The following is a 22905-nucleotide window of genomic DNA, read 5'->3' on the forward strand; positions in this document are numbered from 1 at the left end:
CTTGTATAAAAAACACATATAACCCTGACCCGGTTTTCCCCCCCCAAAAATTCTTTTTTTTTTTTTTTTTTGGAGACGGAGTCTCTCTCTGTCACCCAGGCTGGAGTGCAGTGGCGTGACCTCGGCTCACTTGCAAGCTCCGCCTCCCAGGTTCAAGCCATTCTCCTGCCTCAGCCTCCCGAGTAGCCAGTACTACAGGCGCCCACCATCGCGCTCGGCTAATGTTTTTGTATTTTTAGTAGAGACAGGTTTCACTGTGTTAGCCAGGATGATCTCGATCTCCTGACCTTGTGATCCGCCTGCCTGGGCCTCCCAAAGTGCTGGGACTACAGGCTTGAGCCACCGTGCCCAGCCGAGGATCCCAAAACTTTTAAATGACCTCTTCTTAGATTTCACAAAGTAACCTGAACACAGAGAGAGGATAAACACACCTGCACAGGTTAGCTGAGAATCTTGAAAGGCCCCAGACATAACTGGAAACATCTCTGCTAGCACACAAGAACATGTTCCTTGCTCCTCTGAGGCCTAGGGTGTAACCAGTTGCTTTTGGCTGTTGTTGCTGAAAGGAAAGCCAGGAGGTTGTTGTTGGCACCACCCCATCCTCCAAGTTATAGGTGCTTTAGAGTTATAAGCTGTGCTCTTAAGAGGACAGAAGTGACCTCCACTTGTGAGAAGAATATTATAGAGATGAACTGGGAGAGATTTAAATCATCCTGGTTGAACTGTACCAGCCTTGCTTAGCTAACAATTAGAATACCATGAATAAGTGTCTCTTTGGCTATTGAAGTCAAAATAGTAACACCACACACCTCTAACTGTGAAGGAAGCTGCAAATACAGTTCAATCAAAAGAAAATTGTAGAGTGCTTACATTTTAGAGCATGTGACCTTTTACATCAAATATACCTTTCCCCTGCCACTTCTCCATCCCCCAAGACTGGATGCTAAGTTTCATTGAATATCTTTTTAAAATGTCACCTGGTCTCGGTTTGAGCTTAGTGGTTGGCCTGTAAGAAATGTACTGCTTAGAGAGAATGATTCCTCTCCCTGCAAATCTGATGAACTTTTTGCTGAGGCACACATCCGTGGCCCTGCACACAGTTACCAATAGAGGGATTTCAGTTTTCCTTGGGAAAACTTTGTCCACAGACACAGGCTGATGACTGAAAGGACATAAAGGAAGCCAGTGTCTGTGGCGGGAACATAATTCTGGTAGTAAATCAAAACAAATCAGTACAAGTTTGCCTTCAGAAATATGGAGGAAAAAAGAGAACGTGGTCTCTTCCTGTTGGGCTGTTCTACAAAATCAAAGCCAAAGATTCTAAATAGTGAGTTAGTTGTGTCATAAAAAGAAGGAAGCAGTCTAATTCAGTTTGAAGAGGAGATGAAGAACACATATCAAAAGCGGTCTTTTAGCAAAGTGTCTCACAAAAGGACATTTTAGTGGTTTGCATATGCATTAAAAAGCTGCAAGACATGGTGCATTCAGGTAAGTATAGAATAAATAGGAAATGGTGAGATCATCGGAGATTCCACACTTCACATTCACACAGCCGAACAAAGAGCTTCATTATCGTCATGGCGATAGGAGGACGCATCTGTGGCGCCATTCACCCCCTCCTGGAGGTACCTTCATCAGTGGCCGCAGAGAACGGAGAGCAGGTGCCTTCTGCTAGAAACTCAAAAATTATTTTTGAATTCACTAGAGTGTGTATCTGTGTGTGGAAGTGAGGGGGGTGTGCTAGAATCACACTTTCTACTTAATACCACAGTTGGGTGCTTAGCTGTAGCCACTGGTTCTCTTTCTACATTCACAAAACTGGCAGATGAAACATGAAAAAGAATACTGACTCTTTAATCTCTGCTTCTCCACCTAAGGCCCAAGGCAGGCTGACAGGGAACTTCATTCTGGAAACAGGACTTTCTTTCTTTCTTTTCCCTTTTTTTTTTTCTTTTAATTCTGGATTACTTTTTCTTTGGCTTTTGAAAACTGGGCTATAGGGGAAAGAACTTGACATAGACTTAAAACAAGAACAAGTTTCCTTATCTAAAAAGTTACAGTCCTTGATGCTTACAGGAAGGTCATTTTCAAAACCCACAGGAGAAACACAATTATAGCCAGAAACTGCATTAAGTGCTTTATTTACTCACAAAAGAGACAGTTTTTCATTTAGAACTGCTCATAGGATCAACTGAGGCTTTGATGCTGTGCAGATTTTTCTATAGATTTTGCAATTAGTGAGCTAGATGTCTTAAATAGCTGGCATCCAGAAATTGGTTTTAGTTTTTTTTTTTTTTTTTTTTTTTTAAATCTAGATGCTGAGCAATATTTGGTAGGATTGAAGGATATCTGACACTTATTGTGAGTTATGAGCTTAAGGACAGAAGACCTGTGGATGTTTTGTGAATGAGTATGCATCATCTATGGATTCCCCCCCTAATACGCTAATGACAGGCCCTGCTTGAATTGCTATCTGTGTGATTTACAACCTCAGGAGAGGTTTTTCCCTATACCACTGCCAATTGATAGATTTTTATTAACTGTTAATATTGAATTATGCAGAAAACTTTTCATTGATTTAGAATGCGTCCATTTGTTAAGTTTAAAAAATAAATTCCCCTTTTCTTCATGATAATGTACTGAATTGGAGAACAAGGCTTTTAAACACTGATAGTGTTCTAGGACAAGGAGAATCAAAATAATTGTTGGCACAAGGGACATCTGAGATCACAGTGTTTTACAAGCTGTTTTCAGCCCAACCAGGGAGTTTCAGTCCCACTCATTCATTCCCTTCTCGACCTAAAATAGTTAAGGATAGAGTATTTTTTTCAGGACCTATACCTTCTATTTTGGGGGGAATTTGTTATATAAATGAGAAGCAGTGGGCACTTCAGCATGGAATTTAAAAATTTAAAGCTAGGAACTGAGGACAATGGTGGATTTATTCATTCAATCCATTTTCTTTTGAGTGCCTACTCTGTGCTAGTCTCTAGAGGATATCAGAGTGTGCAAAATGTGTCATGGGCCTGTCCTCCTACGTTAATCTCCATCAGTCTTGATGATTGCATTCCCCTAGTCAGTGATTGGTTTAGGTTTGGAATATGATGAGACACTGGGCAATGAAACTCAAGTGGGAAGTCTCTACTGTGAGAGGTTGTAGAAAAAGTTTTATTCACTCTGGAAATAGGCATTTAGCACTACTTGCCTTTGAATGAGAAAGAGAGATGCTTATCAATCATTCTCACTAATAAGTTTATAACAGTGACAACTGTATGGCATGTGGTATGTAGGTCTATGAAAGCACAAGGGGGTCGGACTTGGGCTGGGTGCATTCTTCACCTCCCTTCAACAATTAAGTGTTATCAAGTACTGAAGTAGTTTATCTAATTAGGGCATAGGCAGAAGTGAAAACAGACAAAAGGGATGATGTGGACCTTATACTCAGATTTATTTTGTCTCTGGTGGACCCTGTGCTTCTGGAGGCCATCATTTTGTTAAGTCCACTAAACATCTTTAAAAAGAAATACATAGGTAGTGAGGCACAGGTATATAAAAACTAGTGTTTCAGAAAGTCAGAAATATTTCCAGGAGCCCAGACAAATTCCATTTGTTCATCTGTTATGTAGATTTTTAGAAATCCAAGTACTTTGTTGTGAAAACATAGATTCTTCCATGTAGCAGTCACTGTTGGTCATCTGCTCAACAGCTATTCTGCCACTTCCTTCTGGGTAACAGAAGTCTGATTTTGGGTTTTATGTTGGACGGCCGCCTCCTAAATCCCAGGAGAATAAACCTTGATTGTTTAAGCCAGATACAGTACTTCTACCCCCTTGCCAGTGAGTGGCTTAGGCTTGGGTACTCGATGACACATGGCACGATAAGACACAAGAGGCTTCTCCCTGCTCCCTGGTGGGGAAGTGCTGCTGGGAATGTTTTCTGTGCACTCCAAAACGAACACAAAACATCGACTGACCCCTTCCACACTTTGGACATTGCCCCATGAGGAACTGATGATGGGGATGCTATCTTGATCTTCTGATCATGAAGAGAAAGTTAAGTCATTTTTACTGGGATTGTCTGTTACGTGTAACCAGGTGCATTCTACTTGATATGCTGCACCAAAAGTTCTAGGAAGCCAGAGAAGATGTGGGAGTTCAAGAAGAGGTTTGAATGACCTGATCTTTAGTTAGCTGTGCATGTGTGGGAAAACTGTTGTATGTTAGACACATACATGAATTAAATCCTATGCCACTTATTTAAGTTAAAACAAGTTTTTTGATGATATGTAGGGTATCACTGAACGTTTTCAGGAAACAATTTAAAAAATAGTTTGTATAAGATTGAGAACAAGATGCCATTATAAGAAGTAATGGAATTGATTTTATTTGGGTTAACTGATTTAGGTTAAAATGGATGACTCAGAAGTGTTGATTTTTTTTTTCTTTTTTTGAGACAGAGTCTCACTCTGTCGCCCAGGGTGTAGTGCAGTGGTGTGATCTTGGCTCACTGCAAGCTCCGCCTCCCAGGTTCATGCCATTCTCCTGCCTCAGCCTCCCGAGTAGCTGGGATTACAAGCACCCGCCACCATGCCCAGCTAATTTTTGCATTTTTAATAGCAACGAGGTTTCACTGCATTGGCCAGGTTGGTCTTGAACTCCTGACCTGTGATCCACCCACCTTGGCCTCCCAAAGTGCTGGGATTATAAGCATGAGCCACCGTGCCAGGCCGGAAGTATTGCGTTTTTTTTTTTTTTTCTTCTGATCATGCCTTATAGAGCGATGGGTTTTTTTTTTGGTCAATACAAAGTTTTAAAAAAACACTATAATAGCCGGGCGCGGTGGCTCATACCTGTAATCCAGCACTCTTGGGAGGGCCGAGAGGCGGATCACGAGGTCAGGAGATCGAGGACTATCCTGGCTAACCGGTGAACCCGTCTCTACTAAAAAATACAAAAAACTAAGCACGGGTGAGGTGGCGGGCGCCTGTAGTCCCAGGGGGCTACTCCGGAGGCTGAGGCAGGGGAGGAATGGGGCGTGAACCCGCGGAGGCGGAAGCTGCAGTGAGCTGAGATCCGGCCACTGCACCCACCCGGGTTGACAGAGCGGACTCCGTCTCAAAATAAATAAATAAATAAATAGACTATAATAAAAGCAGCTACTAGGCAGGGTGCAGTGGCTCATGCCTGTAATCCCAGCCCTTTGGGAGGCCCAGGTGGGTGGATCACCTGAGGTCAGGAGTTTCAGACCAGCCTGACCAACATGGAGAAACTCCATCTCTACTAAAAATACAAAATTAGCTGGGCGTGGTGGCGCATGCCTGTAATCCCAGCTACTAGGGAGCCTGAGGCAGGAGAACCGCTTGCACTCAGGAGGCGGAGGTTGCGGTGAGCCGAGATCGTGCCATTGCACTCCAGCCTGGGCAACAAGAGCAAAATTCTGTCTCAAAATAATAATAATAATAAAAATAACAAAAAATAAAAAGCAGCTACTAATTGAAATAATAACAAGGAAAAGCTCGCGAATCCATGTGAGAATTATATTAGAATTTGTCAGTCAAATCAAAGTTCTGGCTCACTCTCTGGGGAGACAAAACAGATCATGTGTTTGTGTTCTATGTCTCTCCTATGCTCTTCTAAGCCTGCAATACCTTAGACCCCTCCTCCATCTCTCTTGCCATCCTCTTTCAAAGTCCAGGGAAAATCTGCCTCCCCTGGGGCTTTTTCTCCATCCTCCCCTTAGTTGCTTTCACCTCTGGGGTTTCTGTGTTTTGTTTGCACATCTTAACAGACCTCATTTCATACTAGCTATTCAGAATTGGCTGTTTCATGCTCCCTTCTCTACTAGTATGTAAGCTCCCCGAAGGTGGAGACCATACCTTGGTTGTTTTTGAAACCTCACAGCGATGACACAGGCTTTGCATTAGTAAGTGCTCACAAATGTTAGGTAAACTTGAATAGGAAAAAAACGACTGCTCATATTCACTCATACAGTCAAGTACACAGGAAAATATTTGCCCAAGGGGAAAAAAAAAAAAAGTTAAGATCTTTTGCTTACTAGGTTGGATATTACTATGTATACTCTGTTAAATTTTTCCCGTTGATATTTAAAACTTTACATCTTTGTAAAGAAGTCAGCTTCTTAATCCTATTCTTGTTTCATTTGAATACTGATGGAGCACCCTAAGAGTTATTTCACTACTCACCTTTTGCTACTGTTCTCAGAATTCATCCAATTTGAGAGGAAAAGACAACCCTTCAGATACTAAGTTTGTATTTCCTGTTTACGTCATGTAAAATAGTGCCTTCTAAATACTAGTATAGTCTGTACTTTTCAAGCTTTCACATAAATATGAGTCAGCTGGGGATCTTGCTAACTGCAGATTCTGATTGGGGAAGGCCTCAAAACCTGCGTCTCTGAGTTCCCAGGGGGTGCCTATGCTGCTGCCCCACTGATGCACAGTGTAGTAAGCACAGCAGGGATGTGCCGCTGGAGCTCAACCCTCTTGCTGGTCTCTCGTCTCTGTGCTTGCCTGTCCATGGACTTTAAAAGCCAAAATGAGCACTGTCTTCCTGCCGGTACCCTCCACCAAAAAAAAAAAAAAACAAAAAAAACCCCAAAACAAACAAGACAAAATAATACAAATTCATTCCTGCATAAAAACCTGCCTTTATCTTGTCTCCTCGTGACAGTTTTTTCAGTTAATGGCCAGGCACCCGATGAAGGCTGACTTGGCTTCTGAAGAAAGTCAGACATGGTAGCTATTACATGCATTTCCTTTCATGGGGATTTTCATATTCATATGGCAGAAGGGGAAGCTTACTTGCTTTGGGAAAAGTCCAGCCAATGACCAGGTTGCAGCTAAATCCCTGAAGACCGACCCCTGAAGAAGGGCTGAGATCAGAATACGGAAAAAAGTCCCCCATGCTATCTGGATTTGGCCCACCCATCAAACTTTCCACCTTTTCTCTTTCCTTCACTTGCAGCTTCCGTTTCTGTGTGCAGTGGCTGCATACCCAAACCAACAATTAAATTCCCCCTTTGTTTGTGTGGCAGATGACAAATGCATGGAGGACATCTTGTGTTGCCTAGGCAGGCAGGGCACTTACTTTGATTGATGCTCGGTTGTGGAAAAAAATGAGCTGGGAAGGAATTACAATGGAGGGCCTGCAGACTGGAAGGGGATATACTAATTAGTCCTGCATTAAGCAGTCTGCTTGCATTTGGCGATGAGACGCCTTCAGGAGGAGAGTGTAGGGGTTATTGATGCAAAACAGCATGGAATGCATTATATCAGGTAGCTGTATATTAGTTTTGTTAGAAAGTATAGAAGTTTGTAATTAAGAAATAAACACTGAAGCTACTTAAAAAACCAAAAAACAAAAAAAAAACCCCTCAAGTATATTGGATAGGCCATGCTTTTTAACTGCCTGTGATCTCAAAGGCAATCTGCAGTCCTTCTGTCTTTCTGAAATAACTCTTCCAGAGTTTTCTCAGACTGGGTCAGGTGCTAGGAAGGAAAAAACTGCCACCACACCTCCAGTCTCTGGCTCATTTTCCCTGAAATCCCACAGCTCCACAACCTTGAGCCTTGCTGGTGGAGCAGAACCTCATAAAGAGAAAGGAAGTTTTCCCCTAGGCCACTCTTTAAGGTTTTAGAAAGTTGTTGCTGATTGGACCCACAAAGAACCCTAGGGATATCTAAGACAAATTCAGCTCTTTCTCTAGACAAAGGGCTGGATTAAATGGGAATAAAGAGCAGTGCAAAGCATGCATCTGTTTGGTTTAGCATTCTATTTTTGGGGGGCTACAGGCAGAAGTAGAGTGGTAGGTGGTTGCACTGAAACCTCTCATAGTTGAAGAGCCACACAGACACCATAGGTAACTGGAGTGTGTAACTGTGAGTGATCATCTCTCAAGTCTGTACCTCCTGAGCAATGGAGAACTGGAGGGAAGAGGAGGTGAAGATGCCCCAGTAATTACTAATGTGAATGGTTTAAAATTCTAACCTTTAAATGATGATTTGACCTGAAGAATTGGTGAAACTGGTTTTAAGCAAAAGAAATCACAGAGATCTTTGGTGACAATGTGAAAGAAGGGGCCCTAAAACTCCCTTGGTTTTACAGTTCCAGTGTAGTTTCACTAACCTACCATGTAGGCGTCAATAATGTGATTCTTACTGATTCTTTCTGTTGAAATCCAGTGAACTATCAGTCATCTCATGTTAACTTAGTGGAAGAGTAGATGCTCTAAAGTTCTTGGTTCAATTTATCAGATTTGTAATCCTGGTACAGCTGATATTCCTCTTTACTTTTCTTATTCTAGAGACAAGTTCATTTATGGATTTACAGATGCCTAGGCAAGGAAAAAAGACATAAGTGATAAAGAGAGTATTTTTAGTTATCAAAGACTATTAAGTCTTTTTAAAAAACATTCTATCAAACTGGGGCATAAGACAGATATTAAAAAATCAGAAATATTATCAGATGACTACAACCTATCTTTCAGGACAGAACCACGAATTGTGCCAATAGCTCTAGGAAGAAAAACTAAATAGTTAATGTGGTTTATTTTTTAACCATCCCTTTGTTTTAGAATTCTATCTTATTCTTGACCCGATTCTATGTCGCCATGACCTTCTCCTGCCAAGAAGGCACAGTTGAGGCATCCTTCAGTAATAGCCTAGGGCTTTGGACAAGCAAGATGCTGTGCTGGCTTTTTGCCTTTTCTTCCAGTGTTTATACAACCAAGACTTATTACATGGTCTGTCATTTTGTTACTGGGCTGGCTTTGGTTTGAGAATTAGGTAAACATCAGACATTCCATCACACAATTTTAGACTCAATCTTACTTTATAATGATGTTAATGTTTATTGTACAAAGCGAGATGCATTTGTATATTTTAGCATTTTATTTCAGTCACAGAATGCAAAACTTGACACTGGAATCAGTTTGATTTTTTTTGTGTGTGATTGAAGATATTAAGCACTACAAGAACGCTGAAATTTCAATCTGATTAGGATCAAACTTCTTCAGGATCAAAACACTCTTTTTCCTCCCCCTACAGTTTTACTAATTGTGTGCTACTTGACATTGTGGAGTTATTCCACAGCATGATAGCTAAATATGTGAAGTGTATTTTACTATGCAGAATTATCAGCTCATTCTATTTGTTTTTCATGTGTTTAAGGTTATTAAAAGAACTCAAAATTAGAAGTCATGTGTATGAGTTAAAAGAATGAACCCAATCATTGTTAGTAGGCTGAATCATAAAGCAATAGCCAGTATGTCAATATCAAGTAATGAAAAAAATCAGAATTTGAAAGCATACCTTCTCTGTTTATTAGCTGACAAGATACCAGAAAAATTAGGAGAATAGCACAATAGTGAATGGTGGAGTGGTTTATTTTCAGCTCTCTCAAATTATTCCGAGTACGGAAAATGAGATAAAAGTAAACCGGAAAGAAAGGCATCAAACATATTTGTTGGAGACCTTTGCTTAATGGGGAGAAATGAACTGCCCTCACTCACTGTTCCTGAGGAATTGTGTTTCTTCAAACTGTAAATCAAATCCCAGAGAGATAGCATGATGTTTTCCAAATAATAACTGAGGAAGACAAAGTTCTTTTTTTTTGCAGCATCAGGTTTCTGAATTTAGACCTTAATTAAGATTCCAAAATGAGAAGGTATCCCCCTCTCCACACATGGTCTATGACAGTGTTCCTAAAAACAATATATTCATTTGTGAAGTCTGGATCTCTAGCCTATATTATTCCGAAAATATATCCATGGCTTCTTCCAAAGATCCTGATTTTTTCTCCATTTTCTCTAAACTCTGAGTAACAAAGAACCTGATGTTTCTTTTGAGGAAACTGCACCATTTTTTCCCCCAATTAATTGAAGAGCCATCTGCTTCTACGATGCACAACACCCATTCATTCTCAGCAACAAGTGTGTTCCCTAAATCCCTGGTGTGCAGTATCAAGACACATGCTCTGCGTTGGGAGTAGAATCTGCTGTCTTGCAGGCAGACTCTTTCCAGAGACGTGGTGCATACACATTCTAACACTGAACTTGGTTCCATGTCAGTGTTGCTAACGCAGGGTTAAAAACACAGTACAGGATGTTCATACTTTCAGACGCTGGCTAGCTCAACATCTCCATGTTTCTGAGTTTGAAATGAAGAAATAATTGCAAAGGGCAGGAAAGACATGAAATAGCTCTCTTTGACCATGATAAGAAAGGGGAGAGGAGGTAAATACAAAGTCCACTTGGCTGGCTTTTTCTGCATAAACGCTTCAACTTTAGGCTGTACCATCTCATTTGTGGCACCCTGTGTGTACAGCCACGTGTTGTTTAATGATGGGAATACATTCTAAGAAATGCATCGCTAGGGTATTTCATCAGTGTGTGGCTATCACAGAGTGCACTGACACAAACCTAGATGGTGTAGCGTACTACACACTTGGGCTATATGGTATAGACTAATGCTCCTGGACCAAAAGTTGTACAGCATGTTACTCTACTGAATACTGGAAGGCAACTGTAACACAGTGTTAAGTATTTGTGTATCTAAACACAGAAAAGGTGCAGTAAAAATACAGTATTATAATCTCATGGGACCACCATCGTATATGTGGTAGGTAGTTGACCAAAACGTGGCTAAGTGGCATGTGACTATATTTAAATTCAGAGGTCTGAACTGGGATTAGAACCTTCTAGGGACATAGCTGTGGGTGAGGTGGGGGGGTACTCATTTTTCAGGAAGAGTCTATTGAATGGTCATATAAAGGACCTCTGGTCAGAAGAGGGCCACCAGACCAGTGCTCTAGTCAGACCCCTTCCATGGACAGAGTGAACAGCTAGGGCGGTTGGATGCGGGGTCCTGCACGATTCTGCTGGTGTGTCGCTGGAGCCAGCCACATCACTGATGCTCCTGCTTTGCTCACATGCACAGAAGGTCTTTTGGAGTTCAGCCTGTGGCTCGGGCTGGGAGCCATATTCAAAGAGCTGAGATAAGTTTCTCTTTCTCAGGAGCTGGAGGATGGAGAGAGCTACTCTTCTGAATAACTCTCTTTCCAGAAACAGTGAGAACACTGCCTTCGAGAGCTGCTGTGTCCACACAACGTGCTCTGCCCCATCTCCCTGGCTTGCCCCTCACCCCAGTTTTGTGGCTGGTCAAGTAGGCATTTTTATAAGGCTCTGGCTTATTTGAACTTGTCTTCTTCCACATGTACTTTGAAACTAAGACCACAAATTTCAGAGTGGAAGTTGCTCTCCAGAAAATGAAAGGGTCAAGGAAGCACTTAAGACAAAGGTTTCCCTACCACTTCATAGGAGAGACAGCACAAGACACCACAGAATTCTGGGTGAGTGCCTAAAGATCCAGCAATTTCTCTAGGCCCGAGGTCCAACTTTCAATCTAATTCTAACACGAGTTGAAATGATTGATGTCTCACTTTTTCTCACTGCACACTGACATCATCTGAAATGTACACGGGAAAGCTGAAGGGAAAAATCAGCACTGAAACCAAACAAGCCTCAGAGAGAGCTGACACCGGCCGGGGTTATTCCCCCACACAGGAGGTACTTACAGTCCAAGTGACTGTGCCTGATGCCCTCCACGTCTTCAGCATGGATGAAGTGGTAGCATCTCTTCCCTACGATATCTACAGGGGTCAGATCCATATAATCACTAATCCTACAAAGAGAAGAACACAGGCTGGAATTCAGAAAGGAAGAAATATAAAGAAACTGTCAAATAACGTAGAAACAGATCTACTGACACATTTCATTATACTACTGTACCCGTGAGGAGGTGGCACTGTGAGGGAAGCCCTTTATAGATAAGATTATTTCTTTAACACGTAACAGTCTTTTTTCAAAAGTAGGAAATGTGTTACATCAAGCGATTGTGTTTCAATAATTAGATAGGTTTTTCTCTTTCTTTGGCATTAAGAATGCACATTTAGACAACATAATTTCATGAAATTATTGAGAATCAGTAACAATGCAAGATCCTCATTACAGGCCAAGATAATTCAAGGTTACATAATAAAATAAAAACATGTTATGTTTATACCAAATGATTAGAGACACCTTTCATTTAAACAGATTGGTCTTCTATTGGGTATTTCCATGAAAAAGGGCTTCAGCAGCTTCTTGGCACAAAGTCCAAATTGGCATTTCAAGGGATATAATTTAAATGCTGAGACATACAGATGCCTGGGGGTATTATCTTTTTTAGTCTTAGTCATTTGGGAGCCCAGCTTTCACTCCTGGCCCTTTTAACTGGTACTTTGTGGTGGATTCCGCACAAAAACTTTTAAACCATTTCAGCAGCTCTTCTAGGCTTGTGCTCGACAGTACGTGTGTGTAAGCCTCTGTCACTGATTGTCCAGACGTCGATGTCCTCAGGCAGAGCATGGAAAAATAGAGTCCAAATTGGAAAACATGTTGGGGGAATCTGCCTGGTTTACGCAAACATGTCAAAATGCTTGTTACCCTCTGTATTACCAAGTGCAGATTCCTTTTGGTCAGTCCAAAGTGGAATATATTTCTTGTTTAATTTATTCTCTTTACTCTTCGTGTGTGTGTGTGTGTGTGTGTGTGTGTGTGTGTGTTTTATGACTTACGGCATATGGTCTATTCAAATATGAAGTAAATCTTTAGAAATGACACATTTAAGAAACACATGTGATCATTGTTAGAGAGTTTTCTGGCCCCCAAGGCAGGGAAATAAGAAAGAAAAACAAACAAAAAAAGAAACATAATTAAAATATATTACCCAGTGAGTGAATTTCTCAGTGTCTAGCAATTCAAATAATATTTTGGCCGAACTAGGATTTTTGGTAAGATAAGATTAATTGGGGAAATAAAAAGGAGGGTTTTCTAAGGATTTCATGGGTTTTAGGTACGACACAGAGTAGCTGGTGTTTTCCTAAAACCATTAGCTATCTTCCAAGCGCAGTTACACCCCCTTTCTGCAAATGAGGGAACAAGGATGTCATTAAAAGACCCTCCCTCACTGGTGTTTCTGAAATTTGCCAGCTCCTCTGAAAGCATTAGATGTCGGCTTTGCCTGAGGCCGTCCTTGGGAATGCAGAGAAGAATGGTCTGCAGAGTCAAGGAGCAAGCCTTAGTTTCTAGTTAACAATTCCCTAATTAAATAATAAACCCCAGGAAAAAGCCACTCCATTCTTCAGGGAAGGCATTTCTTTAGTTTATTCTTTTCTTGAATTAAATCCTTCAAAACGATCTAAGCCCTTCTCTGTAGCAAAGCCTGTTACTGTGGTGAATGTGACTAGCCCGGTGTCTGAGGGTGTCTTAACATCTATCTCGAAAGCACCTGACCAGTTGGATGACCTATATCAGGATCAGAATCCTGATGGCATCTTTTACTCTGAGCCTCAGTTTCTTCTTCTGTAAAACAATCCGAAAGGTTGGTGAGGGGATGAATGAAGGGAATGAAATTAATATCGCACAGTGCCTGGCACACAATATGCTTTTCCTCAGATCAAATATGCAATTACCTTTCATACAGGTATTTTTCATAATTACTATCATCTGCAGATGGGAAATAATGCTATATTGTATTGGCTAATAAAGGGGACTGTGAAAGTTTTTTTTTTTTGGAAGAAAAACGCCAAAAGCAGGTCACAGAAAATGATCTCAATTACTAGAGTGGCACCATGAGGCATTCGGGTCCATAGAGCTTGTCAAAAGAATTAATGAGTTGATCACGGGAATGAAAATTAAGTGATGTTTTGGGATAGGACAATCACTGGAAGTTTGGTAAATAAGACGAAGCCCTGTTCTTTGGAGGGAGAGGTGGCTGGTAGCTACATCAAGGGAGCTGACTTGTGTTTTCAAAAAAGCAAAGTCATAGTCCATCCTCTGACGTGACGTCTGTCTTCCCTGTTTGGATCTCCTTCTCCAGCATTCTACATTTTTAATTAGAGAAGAAATAGCTCTATGGGCTGTAACTGGGTTCTTTCATGGGTACATATGTATGAAAAGTCCCCCTCAGAGATTATTCTTTCTGGTCGCTTGCCATTCAGTCTGACTTCTGGAGAAAAAGAAGAGGCTCCAGGGAGACTCCACAGGATGTAGCTAAGTACATGGGCTTTTGAATCTCTTGGCTGAGGACAAGTCAGTCAATGTTTCTCTCTTAGCTGTAATTGCCCAAAGGCAATGGAGACAGCAGCAGCACCTGCCTCACAGGGCTGTCCTAAAGCTTAAGTGAAATTGTGCAGGTGATGAGCTTTGCACACGGCCTGTGTGCAGTAAGTGATCAGTAAATGCCAGCCATCTTTATTAGGACCTGCCAACTTCAGTGAATCATACTGGCTAACGCATGTTCCCTGATGTTCTGTGACCTTTCCAGAATACTTTAGACATACCCACGATGTCACGATCATAAACATTTTAATAAATGCCAACAAAACTTGAAATGCAGATTCAGAGTTTCTTATCAACTAACAGCAACACGTTCATGAGATCTTCTACCCTATTGAACACTCATAGCTCAGGTATCTTTTCCCAAGGTGAATTCTTTCCTTTGAATCAGATCCTGGTCAGAAATATTAGGCAGCTTCCAACTTGACTTCAACGTCTTCAGCGCTTCCCAGTGGACTGAATGCAGGGGCTATCTTCTTGGTTAGTCTCTGGAGAGGTCAGTTCTCCAAGTCACTTGACCAATCTGCTCTTAAGTTTCTCCCCTGAAGGATGGACGGGGCTCAGTGAACAAGCCTGACAACAGTGCTGCAAAAGCATCCTCCCCAAATTGATGCAGTAATTCTCCCTGTGGCACCCGGGGAAGGATAGTATCGCCAGAGCTTCCTTCACACACCTGGTATGTGGGCAGCTCCTCTTCACCGCCCTCCCTGCACCCCATGGTTTCCTCTTCAAATCAGTCTGATGATGGGCTGCTGACTTCTAGGTGAAAGGTCTGAAGGGGCAATGTCCCATTTCCTTGTCCCTTGCTTTGTGCTTAATGGAAAAAGTGAACTTTTAACCAGAGGCTAAAAGTCCTTTTATAAAAGCTTAGTCTTGAGGAAGAACTGCCAACTCATTTATATGATGAGTCATCTTTTTCTTAATTTATAAAAGTGAAATCCTCAGGATGACAAAGTTTTATTTAACAGCTTTGCAAATTTCTTTTCATCCTTTTCCTCTGTGGACCTGATTCTCATTTGTTCTTTCTGTGCTTAGCGTCTGTGTGAACACTGACCACTGTGAGGCCGGGCCCTCGAATTAGGCAGAAGTGGGTACCACTGAGGCATCAGGCAATACATTTTACTGTATCATTTTGCCAGTGGCATCTGAGCCCTGCTTTCTTCTTGGGTTCTCAGCCAAAATGGGCCTTCTTTATAGCATATGGATGTCTGGGTATCCCGATTCCTTTAATTGTTGTCCCTAACATAAATCAGGGCAGCAATGTAAATTTTAAATAAAAAGCACGTTTGGTGTCAGTCCAAGTAGCCATTAAAAACAAGATCAGGATTTAGAATGAGCCTCACTGGGAGAGTACCATCCTTCAGACGGCTGAAACACAACCCTCACCAATGTGCAACGTGCAACAGGGCAAATGAAAACAAAAACAAAGTACCTATTTTCACAGTAAATGATATTGAGGTCCATATTTACTCGAGTGACGAACATATGGCAGTCAATTCTGACTTCATTGATCGTCGGGGGAGGCAAGGCATGCGCAACAACCACGAGACCCATGATTTGGCTGGGGACGGTCCTCCCATGGGACAGCGACACTCTGAGACGTAGCCGGCCTGTTATGTGAATCACCTGTAAAAGAACATTAAGTACAGGATACCAGTCAAATTTACATCCCAGATATAACAGCATTTCTTTTGAGAAATGCAAAATTACATCTGGAACAACCAACATTAGCTTGTATCTTCTGTAATCATAATGGCTGTCGGCATGCCCTCAGCGTCCTTGTGGCAAGAGACAAAAAAGATAGTATTACACTCCAAGCATTACTCAAGGCAGCATTCTTATGGTGCTGTTGCTATTTTTAAAGGACTTTGTTTTTTTGACATTAAGGGAAAACTCATAACCAAATAAAATGACCAAAAAGTTGAGCACTGAGTTGCAAAAGGACATATGCATTATTAGCCCTTATTAATGGACGACGTCTGTCTCTCTCCAGGTCTGTACTTGAGTGGGATTATATGGCTATCTCCTTTCAGATGTGTGGCTCTGAGCCTTCCTTCATTCAGGGGTTGATATTGCAAAAGGCCAAAGACTCCAATGAATAAAACTCTCGGTGGCAATGACATGAATGGGTTCTTTCGAGGATAGATATTTCCTGTTAGGCAGCACTGAGTTCCCAGTGATACAGTGATTTATTGCAGTGCCCTATGGGGTTGATGGTCAGAGGACTTTGGCCCGTGATTTGTCCCTGGAGCTCATATTAAAGTAGGGTCAGGAAGACTTGAACCATCTTAGTGGCAGCACAGAGGTATTTGCCTGGAAACAGGAAGGAAAATATTGGGCTGTAATTTTCAGTTTCTTGGCCAAAATAGTCCAGGCCACCCGGAACCAAGCAAACCTCTGCATATAAACTGCACATAGATGAGCCATAGTGACAACTTCCTCAAATGATGCTCTGGGGAAACAAAATCATAAAAGGGAAAAAAATAGGAAGGATTTGTGCCACTATGCCTTAGGTTGCAGATGGAAGGGCTGGGTGGGGGTGTGTGCACACATGTGCATGTCAACCCTAGCTGTGTTCCCAGGACCCTGCTACAGTGTGGGGAATCCTCCAAAGCATGTGAAATGGAGATACTGCCATGATTCACAGTACCATGGAGCTCAGTTTACTAGCTGAGTTTCCATATGTGCTTTGCCACTCCAAATGCATCACTGAGTGCCAAACTATCTTGAGATTCTACTTTTCCTCCTTTGCTATAAGGAACTGGAGTGGGAAGTAGGTCTCTTGCCTCCCAGAAACAATATGATCTAGCGTCTGCTTTCCTTCCCAGGGGCTCCACTGGCAATTCCTTTTCCATTTTATTTTTGTTTCTTTTAAGTTACTTGGTTTTCCAATAGTGGGCCCACACTACTGTCAGTCAGGAAGCAGGATCAAAGATACAGGGCTGCCCTTCAGAGTCCTGGCTGTTTTAAATAATACCTTTTCCCTGTCACCCTTCACATTAGCGCCCACAGCTGTGGATCTGGAAGCACCAATAAGGAGGATTATTTAGGTTATTTCAGCGGCAGCTTTTTGACCACCCACATTTGAAGTTGACTAAATTCATACTTAATGCACCTTTGCTTTAAGCTTTGGTCAGATGAGCTACTTTATGAATATTTGAAAATGTTCCTAGAGGCAAGGATGCTAAAACACCATCACAGACACACATTTTTGCAAGACCTCATTAACTAATAAAGAAATAGCTAAAAGAAATGGGATTAACTTCACAGGAGGGGTGTTAACAGTCCCTGGTCCTCCTCCCAGCTAGGCTTACATAGATGCTCATTTATCATTATCTGTCTTGTTTTATCAGGAACACTCAGCTTCTTGGAAAAACACAGATCTATAAATGCTCAGGAAAACACACATCCAGAAATGATATGCTAAATAAATCCCCACTTGGTATTCTATTCCAAAGCAATTTAAAGGCGTCTGGGTTGGAAAACATTTGGGGAAGGCAGACAGGCTACCAGGAGGGAGCTGTCGGCATGTCACATTGACCTGGCCTCTGATCTCCAGCTTTGCCTGTGGCCATCATGGTATTGAAGGGGGTCAAAGTTGGGTCCAGTAGGAGTCTACACTTGCAATTTTCTGATTCTGTTACCACTGGCAAGTCACGCAGCCTCTCTGTGTCTCTATTTCCTTTTCTGTGAAATGGAGCTAATGGTGACTATAAACTGTAAAGAATTCTACACATTTAATTATTATGTCTCTATTTGCCTTTAAAAATATTGACCAGTAAGGACAAGGACCAAGTATTAATCTGGTGTTGTTCAAAAGTCTAATAAATGACTTACTATTTTAAAGGATCATAAAATTTCACATTTGGAAGAAAATTGGGGAGGGTCTATCTTCACTCCTTTCCCTTTTTATTTTTAGGTGAAGAAGGAGACTCCAGAAAGCTCATCCCTGCCCAAAGTCACCTAGCTTGTAAATGGCAAATAGTGCCTGGAACCCAGGTTTCGATGTCTTATTTAAGAGTCACTTCAACTTAGTGTTCTACCTGTGTGCATATTCACATTGAATGGAACATTAGAAATATATACCAGATGCCAATTTATTAAGTAAACTGTATATGAACTTTTGAGAAGATTTCATTTATAACTAGAAGCTCAAGTTATTTGAAAAATCTTTGAGAAGTAGCATAAACTGAAAAGAAAACTAAGAAAATTACCAAAGTAGTAACTAAATAGTTGTCAAGAAATGTCAAAGAACAATCAGAGGGTGTGTCTGTCTGTCTGTATGTATGTGTGGGTTTCAGGGAGGGTGGAATTGAAGAGAAGAAAGGGATATCTGTTAGATCCCACAATTTTTAGGTTTAAATTAACATATTTTTTCCAAATTCATTTCATAATGCCAACAGAGCTTTTTTTCCCCAGCTGACAGGTTATGTTCAAATTTCAGAAACATGTCTGACAGCATGTATCCAAACATGTAGATAGCTGGATTTTTCATTTTATAGTTGCTTTTAAGGCCTGAGATGTACAGAAAAGAATATTGTCAAGATGGCCTGGGTTCAAATCCTAGCTCTGGCACTTAATAGCCACACAACTATGATCCTAAGACAATTGAAATGACTTGCTTTGTTTCCAGGTTAGTATATCAAAGATTTAAAACCTAGAACAAAAAAATAAGTACACTGCCAAGATTTTTTTTTTTTTTTTTGAGATGGAGTCTTATACTGTAGTCCGGGTTGGAGTGCAGTGGTGCGATCTCGGCTTACTGCAACCACCATCTCCCAGGTTCAAGTAGTTCTCCTGCCTCAGCCTCCTGAGTAGCTGGGATTACAGGCATGCACCACCATGCACAGCTAATTTTTGTATTTTTAGTAGAGACTGGGTTTTACCATGTTGGCCAGGCTGGTCCTGAACTCCCGACCTCAATTGATATGCCCACCTTGGCCTCCCAAACTGCTGGGATTACTGTGCCTGGCAGTTCTTTTTTTTTTTTTTTTTTCTGAATAAAGTTAACACAAGGTATTTTCCTGGTTCTTTAGTTTCTAAAACACATAATCTATGAGGCACCTTGCTAGGTGCCAGGAAGCTGACCAAGGTAAATCAAATGTAAATCTGTCCTCAAAGAGTTTACAGACTCTAAGTGGGGGGGCGGGGGGGGGTGGGAGGAAGACATCTATAATTATTTCTAATATGGCCATAAGAGGGAGATGATTCCATATCTGATCAAGAAAGTGGGTTTTGATCCTGGTTATGTGATGGAGTCACTTGTGAAGCTTTGTTAACATGTGAATTCCCAGACTCTATCCCCCAGAGTTCTAATTTGATAGGAATGAGTTAGGGTCCAGCATTTGTTTGTGTTTTAAAGCTTCAGAGGTGATACTAACTACCTGAGAATATCTGGCAAATGGGTTTGGAGTTACACCAGTGGTTCTCAACCATGGCTACACATTGGAATCAACCAGGGAGTCTTGAAAAGTCCCCCTGTCCAGGCTGTACCTGAGAGTTGTTAAATGTGGATCTCAGGTGTTGGGGCACTGGCATCAATATTCATAGACATTTTTATAGTTTTCCAGGCTGGGCATTGTGGCTCACACCTGTAATCCCAGTACTTTGGGAGGCTCAGGGAGGAGGATCACTTGAGCCCAGGAGTTCAAGACCAGCTTGGGCAACATAGGGAGACTCCCATGTCTACAAAAAATGAAAAAATTATCTGGGTATATTGGTTCATGTCTTTGGCCCCCAGCTACGTGGAGGCTGAGGTGAGAGGATTGCTTGAACCTAGGAGATCGAGGTTGCAGTGAGCCATGATTTCACCACTGCACGCCAGCCTGGATGACAGAGCAAGATCTTGTCTTAAAAAAAAAAAAAAAAATCCAAGTCTTACAGGGCTGATTGGAGGGAATGAAAATGTGTGCAAAGTGCCTAGGTATAACGCCTGATGTGTAATATATGTTCAACAAATACTGTTTGATTAATTAACAAGCATGTTCCATAAGAAAGGTTTGGAATAAGATCTTCAGGAGTTCAGGGTAGGAAGAAAATACATTCAGCTGAATGGATCCAGAAGCATTTCAGTTGGTGTCAGCAGGAGAAAAGACAGAGATGGGGCCAAGGTGGCAGGTACAATCAATGGAAATTGGCAGTGGGACCTGAGGAGAAGAGCTGGTATCATAATTTTTGTGCCTGTCCCACAGGATGATGATGACAATAGACTAAATGGTAAATGGCAACTAAATGGTAACCAGTGGAGACAAAGATGATTTCCCTGTGAACAGTTTGTACTTGAGCAGCCTGGGAAGATCCTGGAGAAGGTGTTCAGGGGATAGTTGAAAATAAGAGTTAGGCACTTAAGTGATGACAGTTGAAGGTATAGTTCTGGAAGGTTATTTTTTTTTTTTTCCTGGAGGTGATAATTAAAACCAAGAAATTCAATAGAATTGCCAATGGAGAAAACATACATGAGTGCCAAAGGCATTCTTCTCCACTTTGAGTAGCTGAAGCCTCAGGCAACTTATGTTTTTGTTTTTTGTTATTCTCTAAATTGTCTTCTTGCTCTATAATAATTTCATTAAAAAGCCAGAACATTTCTGAAAGCTCTTAAGTACCCTTTTTCTCCATCCACAATTCCATTCTAACATAAATGCCAGGCTTCCCATACCACCACCAATCCCAGTGCTAACATATCACAGAATGGGTATGGCTTCCTTGTAAAGTTAAGTAGGTGAATGTAAAATGACTGTGAATACAAATATATAAGCCTAGATTCTAATATGTCAAGAGCCATCAAACTATAAAAATAATCTACTTGCTTTAAAATGAAAGGAATATTGTGGGGGGTAAAAATAACATTGTATTGGGAAACAGAACATCTGTTTTCAGTCCTGGTTCTGGTAACTTTGGCAAATCTTCTAGCTTGGCAAGGGTAGGATTTCCTGAGATATAAAATGGTGTCAAAGAATCAGGCAATGATGCCTACGATTCTCACTCATTTCTAGAGAGTTCTATAACCAAATGCCTAATGGAGTGGCCTTTCCTGTGCTGTAGCATTACAACACCTCCTCCTTTATGGTCCCATAGTGGGGGCAGGAGTTTCAGAATACAGCTGCAAATTGATAAATGCAGTTTAATAATTCATTAATAGGGATCTTATGGATCATACTTGAATTGAAATAAACTTTGGTTCTGGCCAATGCTGGGTAAAAGCTGCTTCAGTGTTCAAAAAGTTCATCTTAGTCTGGTCTTAAATCTCATCTACAGACATTCTTCAGAAGAGCTTTCTGAACTAAAAGATTCTTCGCCCCTGAGCTCAGTCTTACATAAGAGCTCGATCCTCATGTTTCCTTTCATTGTTCCTGTTTTATCATAAAAAGCTGTACAAGAATGCTAAAGCTCATATTTCTCTAAACTCCTTACACAGCACTGCCCGGATGCCAACAACAGTGAAGCAGAATGCACAAGATTTCTGAGTTGAAATCCCATCATCTTTGATAAAAATGTCCACATTAGCATTACTTGATCATCCCATAGTGAGGAAATCATTGTTTTATTTTTTCTTTTATTTTTCATCTCTGCTACAAGGAGTAACTGTGTGTGATGCTGTTAGATGCATGTCCGCAGAGTTTAGGATGAGTGTGGGAGTGGTAACAAGCCACATTACTTGGGCAAATGTATATTTCTCTTCCTGCCATATGCTCCTTTCTGTTTTCTGTTGGTGATACACACTTAGATGTGCTCCACTAATACCCTCTCATTATAAACAGGCCCTTCACAAAGACCTTGTTAAAACCTCTCCTCTGTCAATACTTGAGGAAAGAAAGTCCATGATGGAAAAATACATCTGGAGGCTATTCTTCTTTCTTTTAGGAATAAATCTCAGTTCTAGTAATATAAAATGTTCTCTTTAACAAAAGGAAGTGCCAAGTACTCTGTGCAGTATTTTCCACATATAATGTGAAGTATAGAATAGGGCTAGGCAACTAGGGGAACAAAAAAGGCTGCAGGCACGAAAAAAAACGACAGAGTCCCTGGGTTTAGAGCATCTTCAGAGATTTTTCACTTGTCCTTTAAGAGAATCCAAATTTACCTTAAAAATTAAGCTTCCTTCTGGCACTCTGGTCCCTTTTCTTTTTTTCCCTCTGTAGAAGTCTGGTTTAGCATACAGATCGTCAAATCACTAGCTCAGGTGGGAGAGTCAGCTAATTATTTTTAAGTGATGGGGGCTTTGAGGTGGCCTGAAACCTGCCGAAAGATAAGGGCTTAGCCGGGTCTTCTGAACCTAAACATCTAGCCTACAGCGTAACAACTTAATCTGAACCAGCATGAGAATATCAACCTTGTGTAAATTCATGCAAATTTATAGGGAGTGTGGCTTCCAGGATTTAGACCACATTCATAGGCTGGAGAATCTGCCCTAGCAGACCTGCTTCTGTTTCACTCTTGCCATCTAGGTCTTTCCTTGCACAAGGCCTGAAAAAACAAATAACAATAAAAACAAGCCTTAGCTGAAACCAGGGGCTTTTCCACAGATGCAAGCACCATGGAGAAGAAGGCTCATAACTGAAGGAGGAGTCTTTAGACCCTCTGGGAGGCAGAAGCACAGTAGAATGGCATTTCCTTTCCCTTACAGGATCTCAGATTTTAGTTCTAAAAACTGACTTTAGAACTAAAACTATAGGGCCAGGCGCGGTGGCTCACGCCTGTAATCCCAGCACTTTGGGAGGCTGAGGCGGGCAG

At 41.3% G+C, this 22905-nt stretch overlaps 1 protein-coding gene across 1 annotated transcript in view; it reads right to left on the reverse strand.

Moving 5' to 3' along the window:
* The window catches only part of NPAS3 (neuronal PAS domain protein 3), an 884282-nt gene that overhangs the window by 12838 nt on the left and 848539 nt on the right, over positions 1-22905 (reverse strand). Inside the window, 2 exon segments of the mRNA XM_017895908.1 lie at positions 11592-11698; positions 15608-15801. Of these exon segments, the coding sequence (XP_017751397.1) occupies positions 11592-11698; positions 15608-15801 (301 nt within the window).

This window comes from Rhinopithecus bieti, unplaced genomic scaffold, assembly GCF_001698545.2.
Source record: "Rhinopithecus bieti isolate Rb0 unplaced genomic scaffold, ASM169854v2 scaffold_21703, whole genome shotgun sequence".
Taxonomy (NCBI): Eukaryota; Metazoa; Chordata; class Mammalia; order Primates; family Cercopithecidae; genus Rhinopithecus; species Rhinopithecus bieti.